General features: G+C 59.4%; 1 protein-coding gene across 1 annotated transcript; it reads right to left on the bottom strand.

The window, feature by feature from the left end:
- CEL (carboxyl ester lipase) lies at window positions 1–8,100 on the bottom strand. The gene is made up of 11 exons (XM_008524340.2): window positions 7,940–8,100; window positions 5,667–5,817; window positions 5,449–5,571; window positions 5,068–5,265; window positions 4,357–4,487; window positions 4,086–4,193; window positions 3,856–3,973; window positions 2,195–2,381; window positions 1,817–2,020; window positions 744–941; window positions 1–410 (listed from the first exon to the last, which is right to left on the bottom strand). Exons 1-11 carry the CDS (start codon window positions 8,003–8,005, stop codon window positions 95–97), a joined length of 1,800 nt encoding a protein of 599 aa, XP_008522562.1. The 5' UTR covers window positions 8,006–8,100; the 3' UTR covers window positions 1–94.
- Window positions 8,101–9,329: the final 1,229 nt, after the last annotated feature.

Here is a 9,329-nt window from a genome sequence, read left to right as displayed (position 1 = left end):
CCAGAGAGATGAGGCTTTATTCAGGAGGAGCTCAGGAGGGGAGGGGGGCCCCCTGGTGTCCCACCCTGTGGCCTCTTGGCAAGGACCAAGGACATTAGAAGCCAATGACTGCGGGCATCCAAGCCCCCTCAGAGTCACCCGAGGGGGGCGTGGGACCAGCCTCAGAGTCACCCGAGGGGGGTGCAGGGGCGGCCTCAGAGTCGTCTGTGGGGGGCACCAGGGCGGCCCCCTCGCCGATCGTGGTGGGCAGCGCGTCGTAGGTCAGGGTCCAGTAGCGCAAATAGTTGGTCCTCAGGCTCTGCTTCATCGAGCTGCTGTCCATCTTCTTGTTGATCTCCAGGTAGCTGCTGTTTTCCAGGGTGTAGGGATCCCAGGGCGTGGGCACGGCCGAGTGGCCCGTGTTGGGGTCCCTGAAAGGTGAGAAAAGGCTGGGTGGGGGCTGGAGGCTCACAGGACACTGGAGCCCTGCGCCCCCGGCTTGGCTGGGACCCGCTTGCCTGGGCAGTCCTCTGTCCTCTGTGCCGACCCAACCCCTCAGAGCACCTGTCTGTGTCCCTGGCACTGGCTGGGCACGTGGAGCCCCAAGACGTGCTTGTCTTGGGCCCACCAGTAGCTCTTATCCTCACGTAAAGAGTGGGTTCTGAGGCTCTGGGAGCTAAGTGGTGGTGAGCAAGGGGACTGGAACCCAGGCCTGCAGGCCAAGGTGGCCAGAGGCTCTGGGCTCAACCTCACCCCCGCCTTACCCGGTTCTGGCGAAGTTCGTCCAGTAGGCGATCATGGCTTTGGAGACAGTCCGGTGCTGAGACCGGTAGCCCAGGGGTGTGGCGAAGGGCTTCCCGAACACGTACTGGATGTCGTCTGCGTGGTCGGCCCCCACCCAGCTCGGGTAGACGGGCATCCGAGAGGGCAGGGAGAACAGGTAGGCATAGGTCTTGGCACTCCTGAGGATGGGGGGAGATCGCCCAGGTTGGCAGGTGCTCACTGGGGCCACCCAGGTCCCAGATGGGCCCCAGAGGGAGGCCATGGGGGAGCAGGGAAGGGTCCGGGGACTGCCACAAGCCTCGTGAAGAAACTGAGATTCTTACACCTGGGGACAGGAAAGCTGTGGGCCAAATTTATGGATTCATGGGTTCTAGGATTTTAATTGTATTTATAGTTCACCTCCACAAAATGGTTTGAAGCATCTTCCTCTTATAATTCTGTGTCAAGAATTTTTTTTTCTCTGCAAGTGAATTTGTATTCCTCATTTGATTGGACAAGGTATATGCCCCCAGATGTTTCCCTTTTTGCCTTGACTGACAGGAAGCTCAGAGCTAAATCTATTGCTTAGTTGCTGCAAAACTGTCATCTTAGACTTCCGGGAATAATTTTATCTTCCTATTTTTTTTAAGCATTCCTAATTTATTTTTTATTTTAATTGGCTATTATTATATGGAGGTTTTTAATGTGGCCACAGGCTTGTTATTTTCAAAGTTGGCGAAGTCAAAACCTACAACATAGACCATCATCCAGCGTTCTCTCCTACACAGCACGAGGGATGAAAGGTAGACTCAAGAACTTTGCAGTGAGAAGGACTGTGGGGTGAGGGAGAGTCCACAGGGCTGGGCTGGGCTGGGCAGAGAATCATGGGAGGGTTTTGTAAAGCCCCATGAGTCTAGGAGGGGAGGAGGAGCCCTTTAAAGCCTTGTCAGGCCTGAGCAAGGCAGATGGTGCAGGCGCAGTGACGACCCGAGCACAGCTTTCCCAGGCCTCCCAGACACCTGTGAGCCACCCACCGGCGATCCCAGGTGGGCCTCCCCTGCCCTGCCCTCCTCACTTGGCGTTGGCCCTGTGCTGGACCAGGGCCGTCTCCGTGGGCATCAGAAAGAGGACGTCGGTCTCAAAGTCCACCACGGTCTTCTTCTTGGTCTCCTGGGATGAGTCGAGGGCCCAGGGCTCGGTGTATAAGTCAAAGGTGGCGTTGGCACCTCTGAGCCCCTTGGTCATGGTGAGCCTGCTGACCAGCTTGTAGAACTCCTCCCTGCAGGGACCAAGCCGGCACTGAACCCTCCACCAGTGCCAACCGCAGGGTCTCCGCACCCCCATCCAGCAGAGGGCCGCAGACAGCCCCCCAACACAGTGCTGCATCCCTCAGTCTACCGATGCCTCTCCAACTGCCCTTGGGCTCCGCCCCGGGCCCACGCTTCCTGCTTACGCTGTGATGTCCTGTTTGTTCTTGTTGATGGCTGGCATGTCGAGGCTGGCAAACATGTGGCCGTCCATGTCGTTGGTGCCTGCTAGGTAGTCGACGTCGGCGGCGTTGGCGTACAGATTCATGGGGTCGTCAGGGATGAAGTCTCCATCGACGACAGGGAGGAAGCCCAGATAGTGCAGCACGGGGTCTGGGTGGGAGAGCAGCAGGCTCTCAGGCCGGCCAGCGCCCACCAGCTCCTCCCCCAGTCCCCGAGCGGGAGCTGCCTCCATCTCCTGCCTCCTTTGATGAGACCAGGTTTCTCAGCCTGGGCACTACTGACATGTGGCAGGTTAATTCTGTGTTGTGGGGGCCATCCTGTGTGTGTAGGGTGCTTGCCAGCATCCCTGGCCTTGACCCGCTAGATGCCAACAGCTCCCTCCACCCCAGTTGTGACAATCAAAACTCTCTCCAGGGGCTGGCCTGGTGGCGCAGAGGTTAAATGCACACATTCCGCTTCAGTGGCCCCGGGTTCGCTGGTTCGGATCCCGGGTGCAGACGTGGTGCCGCTTGGCAAGCCATGCTGTGGAAGCGTCCCACATATAAAGTAGAGGAAGATGGGCACGGATGTTAGCTCAGGGCCAGTCTTCCTCAGCAAAAAGAGGAGGATTGGCAGCAGATGTTAGCTCAGGGCTAATCTTCCTCAAAAAAAAAAACTGTCTCCAGACTCTGCTACATCTTCCCGGGGGCAAAATCACCCAGGTTGAGAACCACTGATCTAGAGGCCAAGTTGTCCAGCTCCTGCCAAGTCCCCTTCCTCCCTCTGTTCTCCTTGGGCCTCAATCAGGAAGGAGGAAGACCTAGGAGTAACTGAGGGCACGGCTACAGAAAGAGGCACCCCCTCCGAGGGCTGGGTTCCAGTGTGTTGGCCAGAAATTGTTCAAGGTCAGCATTGCCTTCTAGACGCCTGAACTGGCCCGGAAGGGACCATATAGCTGGCATGGGGCAGGTGGCTGCGCGGGCCTTCAGGGCCCAACCCGGCCCCTTTGTCCTCCAGCTGAGGAAATAGTTGGTTTGCACTGGGGGCGATAGTGTTTGCTTTGGTTTGGCTTTGCCTGGCGCTTATGGTTTAATTCACATCAGTAAAGATGCAAATGATGGGACCCCACTGCACTTGGCGTTAGAAGAATGAGCAAGAGAGAATTCCAGCTTGCGGGGCTGATGACGCTGACACTCGTAGGCTTTGCTCATGGGGTCCCCATGGCCCTCCTGGGGTAGAGTAGCACAGCTGGAAGGGCCAAGTGCTACAGCAGGTGTTCAGTAAATATCTGCTGAGTGAATGAGCAGAGGGAAGAATGAACGGTCATCCAGTATAAAGGCTCTGGGTCCGAGGTCCATGCAGCTCCCAAAAATTGTGTGCAAATCACTGTGGATTTGTGCATTGGGAGGGAGGGGGGCGCTTCTCAGAGGGGTCATGACCCATGGAGAATAAGAAAAATGGCTCCTTCTTCCCCCTGCAGTTGGGGCCACTGAGGCCTGCAAGGGTGGTGGTGGGCGGTGAGCTGTCTAGGGACACCAGCGAGCCGTGGCAGGCCCAGGCCTCAGACCCGGGCTTCCTCTCCTCTCCAGGAGTGTGCCCTCCCCCGACCCGGAGCCCCCTCGCCCCTGCCCAGTGCCCCACTCACATTCTGTGCCTGTCAGGGGCATCTTATAGGCCAGCGTCAGGGCACGGGGATCAGTGATCTTTAGACACTTGGCCATCCTGGAGGTATCATCCACGGGGCAGCCCACCTTCTCGGCGATCTGGGGGGTGGGCGAGGCAAGTAGGTGAGGCCAGTGCTTGGGGTAGAGCACATGGGGTCCAGGGCAGAGAGTGGGAAGGAGGAAGGCCCCTTCCACCATGGTTCCTCCTTACCTTCTTGGCCCAGAAGAGGGGCTTCTTCTGGATGGCCCAGGGGCTCAGTGCCACGCCACTCTGGCTGATGGCTCGGCGGATGAGGCCCTTGTTGTAGGGAGAGAGTGTCTGCAGCACACAGAGGTCTTGTCACCACGGCCTCACCCCTCCTGCCCACCCTAGGCTCTGCCAAGGACAAACTCGCAGGCCAGCTCCAGCCCTGCCTCTCCTGCCCCCATCGGCTCCCCCAAACACCCTCGGAGGCAGGTCCCCCCTCCAGGGGTCCCCAGACCTGCAGAGAGACACTGGCTCCTCCGGCTGATTCCCCAAAGATGGTGATGTTGTTGGGGTCCCCCCCAAAGGCTGCAATGTTCCTCTTCACCCAAGCAATGGCCATGTGCTGATCCCGAAGGCCGTAGTTACCTGGGGGCGGGCCGGGGAGGGGCCTTCATCAGGGCCTGACCCACAGGAGACGCACAATCCATATGGGTGGGAAGACTGTGTCCTCGACTACATGGGGACCCTGGACGAGCCCAGGGGTGGCACGAGGCTGGTCGGGTGGGTGCTGGAGGGGCTGAGGCTCAGGCTCCGGAAGGGCGACAGGAGGGCCAGGCCTGCTCATCTCTCTCCTTCCCTGCCACTGTCTCTCTTGTTGTCTGTCTGCAGCTTCTGGGTCCCCCTGGGTCCCTGCCTCAGTGTCTTTCTGTCTGTCACTCGGCACCCTGTCCCTGCTCCCCTGGGACTCTCTCTGGGTATGAGTTTGTCACTGTGTCAGTCTGGAGGGCAGTTGCCCGGCAGCCTCTTCACTTTCGCTGCAGCTGCCGAGGGGCTCCTGTGTCTCTCGCTTCGTCTCTAGCTCCCTGGCTCTACGAATAGGATTCTGGGCTTTCCAGGGGCCGTCAGGAGTTGTTTGGGGACAAGGGGCACTGAAGGGCATCCCTCGGAGCTCAGGGGGTTGGATGCACTTGCTTCCCCACCCTTGTGCCCCAGGCACCTCACAGACCTGGCAGGTTGGCATCCCCAGTGCTGAGGAAGCCCAGGGGGCCGACGCGGTAGTTGAAGGTGACCACAATGACATTGCCCCGCGTGGCGATCTCCTCCCCGTCATACAGGTAGTTGCTGAGAAAGTTGGCCCCCTGGCCAGCCCCCATGAGGAAGGCACCTCCGTAGATCCAGATCATGACGGGCAGGTCCCTGGAGACTGAGGCAGGGGTGGGGGGTAGCAGGACGGTGACCCCAGATGCCCCTCCTACTCTCTCCCTTCCCCGCTCTGTGCTGATTTCAGGGACATTCAGCTCTGGATCCCCAGACACAACCAAGGGTTATGGCCTGGGCCTCTGGCTGCAGGGCATGGGGAGTGGAGGGCAGGAGAGGGCGCACAGACCTTCCTTCTTGCCCTGGGGGACCCAGATGTTGAGGTACAGGCAGTCCTCATCCCCGTAGGTGTTGTCCTGGGTGATAGTGGCCTGCAGGCATCGCTTCTTGAAGTCCGTGGCCTTCAGGGTCCCTGCAGGCAGCCAGAAGGGCTGGCGTGAGGATGGCGGCCACCCTTTGGCACTCCCAGCCGCGAGGCCTGGCCAGCACCTGCCCACACCCACCTACCTTCCCAGCCTGGGTGTGGCTGGGGGTTCTCCAGGGCCTTGGTCGGGGCGGCGAAGGGGATGCCCTTGAAGATGTCGACATAGTCGCCAAAGACGCCGAGCTGCTTGTTGATGCCTTCCACAAAGCCGCCTTCCGTGTACACCACGCCCAGCTGGGGGGCAGAGGCGGGTATGCTCAGGCTGGTCAGCCCGAACGGGGCTGGGGGGTACCCGAGCAGGCTCGGGGTGCCCAGAGGCTCCCCAGAGACAGCTTCAAGGAGGGGGCCAATCTTCACTGTGACCGAGGCCACATCCCTGCCACTGGCACATGTTGCTTGAGGAGCCAGCTTGAGGCTTATCCCCCTGTTCCCCGGGGGGTGTACTGCTCTCTGTATCTCAGAGGAAGCTGGTGCCACTCAGGGAAGCCTTCTGAGGCCAGGAGAGGAGGGGTAGAGGTTTGGATTCTGGCTCTGGCCACCCAGCTGTGACTGTGAGCCTCGGTTCACCCCTCTGGAAGATGGGTGTCAACAGCGGCTCCCTCATGGCAGTGGCAGACGCTTCCTGCACGCTGTGAGCCTGCCGAATGGTGGGCCCTTCTTCCTCCTCCCTCATCTCCCCCCTTGGTGTCTAGCTGGCCTGGAGTCGGTGGACTGGAACCGAGTCCTCACAGCCCTGGGATCCCTGCTGGGAAAGCCCCACCCCAGGCCATAAGCACTGCTGCTGTGTATCCAACCCGCGAACAGAGCTAGCCACACACGGGTCCATGCATCCAATCCTCAGGAGAGTCCCAGGGGCTGGCTCTCATCTACCCTTTGTCCCTGGAGGGAACAAGGCTTTCCTGCCTGAAGTCGCCCACTAGGAAGTGGTTGCCTGACCTCAGAGCCAGGCTCTTGTCCCCTCCCAGCACTGCCTCCCCATCTGTCTGGGGCAAGCACAGGTGGATGCTTCCCGGCTCTCACCTGTGCTAGGTTCCAGGTGGGCTACGGCAGGGCAGCCCCGCACCCCGAGGCCCAGCTGGGATCCCAGCCGCCCTCTAAGGTCTAGGCTAATAGGGGAGTGGAGAAGGAACTGGAGAGATGAAGGGGCCAGAAGCAACACCTGCCAGGTGCCTTGGGGGTGGGGCAGAGGGCCCAGGAGTCGGGCCCCGGCCTGGCCTCTCTCATCCCAGGATGAGCCTCCTTGCTCCAGGCCTCCAAGCATTTTTCCTCCCCAGCCTCCCCAGCTGCTGGGAGAGGGCAGAGGGTCAGGTCAGTGCTTGGGGGACAGGGAAGTCACCTCTCAGAAGTGTCTCTATGTGAATGAGATTGGCCTGAGGGCCCCAGGTCAGGGGGGCCAAGGGCATGGGGACCCTTGCCATTGTGGCAGCATGGAAGTGGCACATGCTTCCATGGCAGTGTCGAGGAAACCGGGGCCTCTCAGCACCCAGAAAAAAACTCTCCTGAAGAGAGTGACCTCCTCTCGGTGGCAGATGGGGCCAGGACAGCACCTGAACCTCTAGGGTCAAGGGGCAGCTCCCAGGGGCAGCCAGGGCATGAAAAGCAGGGCCTGCAGGAGTGGCTGAGGGGTGGAGAGGTGGCAGGTTGGAGAACAGCATGGGGTCCTCTATCTGAGCCCTGCAGGGAGCAGGCACTGGCCGGCCCCCACGCCGTCTGCGGGTGGCTGCTGGGGTTTCCGTCCTGGAAGTACTTTCCCTGCCTCGTTCCTCGTGCCGTGGTTGCTGGGCGAGGGAAGGCACATTTTGCAGCTGCTCCAGGCAGCTTAGCGTGGCCCCTAACAAGTCGGTGGCTGTCACATCCCTCCCGGGAGACAAGGTTATGATGGGAACCAGACTCCAGGGTGGACTAGACCAGGTTCCAGATTCCTGTTCAGCCACTGGTGGCTGCGTGATGTTGGGCAAATTGCTTGTCTGCTCTGGGCCCCCATCTCCCCTTCTGTGCAAAGGGGACAGCATCGCATCACAGGGGGATTGTGGATCAGGTTGCCAGATTCAGCAAATAAAAATTCAGGACACCCAGTTACATTTGAATTTCAGATACACCATGGATTTTTTTTTTTTTTTTTAGTATAAGTATGTCCCAAATATCGCATGGGACTTACTCATACCAAAAATTATTCTTGGTTCACATGAAATTCAAATGGAATTGGGCATGCTGTCTTTTATCTGGCAACCTGAGGTTCTCTTTCTCAGGCTGGTTCTTTCTGCCCGTGACTCTGGCTGCCCTCCGCTATGCTGTCCCGTTGCCAGATCTGGTTTGGCAGGAGACAATGGCCCCTGCCCCTCTAGTGGCTTCTCACCTTTGCAGCGCTCACTACTGCCAAGCAGCAGGTGAGGCCCAAGACGGCCAGCTCCAGGTGTCCCATGGTGTGTGCCTGCCTCTGTGTGGCCCTCCCTCCTGGCCCCGGGTATTTATGGGGCTGGAGCGAGCCGGGAGCCCAAGTTGGCAGCTGCCTGCAGAGGGTCCCTTTCCTCCCCTCTTACCTCTGCCCATTCCTGCAGGCTGGCCACACTCCAGGCAGTGTATCTCGGGCCAGGAGACATCTGCTGTTTCCAGCTGGGCTGAGGCTGGGAAAGGTCGCACACAGGTGCGCACGCACACAGACACATGTGCAGGTGCAGGGACCGTCCATCCTTCCCAGGGCTGGCTGCTCGTGGGTGCCCTGGTGCCCACAGTGCACCTGTGCAGGTTACTGCCTGCCTGGGAGCAGAGGCAGGTGGCAAGGGGGCGCTGCGAGGGCTGGGGCTCGGCTGGGTGCACAATGTCCTGCGTTCTAGCCTATTTACAAGGGCTTGGTTCCACCCTCAGAGAAATGCACATGCTTCGTCCCCATGCCCTGCCTGCCCCCCAAGCTCAGCAGAGGGAGTTTACAGGGGACTGGGCGTGTGACTTTTGGGAGAGATGGCTGTGTGCTACGGGGTGATCCTTGTTACGGAGGGCTCACTGGGTGTGCAGTTTGAGTTGGCTGTGGGGACCCAGAGCAGCACAAGGCCATCCTGCCTGTGGGGTGTCGGGCAGGCCTTCCTTGCAGCATGACAAGTCCTGGGAGGGAAAGGAGGACAAGAGGCTTGGGTGGACACAGGGGAGGTAGGGAAAGGGGACTCCAGCCTAGCCTTGAGGGTTTCCCTGAGGAAAAGGAAGGGCTGGGCTTCCCGGCCATGGAAATGGGCAGAGCAGAGACTGGGGCATAGCCCCTAGAGAGGGGAACCCAGCAGAGAGAGGGAGGTATGAGATAATAGCAAAGGAGGCCACTCCTATTTCCTGTGAATGTGTATTGCTTTGGTAACCAGAGAGGGTTATTAAAAAGTGAAAGACTGGGGCCAGCCCCATGGCTGAGTGGTTGTTTGCGCGTTCCACTTCGGTGGCCCAGGGTTTTGCAGGTTCGGATCCTGGGCACGGACATGGCACTGCTCATCTGGCCATGATGAGGCAGTGTCCCACATGCCACAACTAGAAGGACCCACAACTAAAATATGCAACTGTGTATTGGGGGTGTTTGGGGAGAAAAAGCAGGAAAAAAAAGAAGATTGGCAACAGTTGTTAGCTCAGATGCCAATCTTTACAAAAAAAAAAGTGAAAGACCACCCCCCTGGACAAGGCCTAAAAAGTGCGCCTTTGAGTTGGCTGGCTGCATCCCAGGTCACCTCTCACAGAGGTCGCTCCGGCTCCCCTGCAGGGCCATCTCCAGG

The sequence above is a fragment of the Equus przewalskii genome, chromosome 26, assembly GCF_037783145.1.
Source record: "Equus przewalskii isolate Varuska chromosome 26, EquPr2, whole genome shotgun sequence".
NCBI classification, from domain to species: domain Eukaryota; kingdom Metazoa; phylum Chordata; class Mammalia; order Perissodactyla; family Equidae; genus Equus; species Equus przewalskii.
This window is presented reverse-complemented; position numbering and strand designations above follow the sequence as displayed.

Bases quoted from the DNA above. Each gene is read 5' to 3' on its own strand.
- CEL (XM_008524340.2), bottom strand. From the start codon at position 8,005: ATGGGACACCTGGAGCTGGCCGTCTTGGGCCTCACCTGCTGCTTGGCA. The intron at 5,572-5,666 runs GTAGGTGGGTGT...GGCTGCCTGCAG, and splicing joins GCCACACCCAGGCTGGGAAG to GGACCCTGAAGGCCACGGAC. The intron at 942-1,816 runs GTGAGGAGGGCA...CCCCATCCTCAG, and splicing joins CAGCACAGGGCCAACGCCAA to GAGTGCCAAGACCTATGCCT.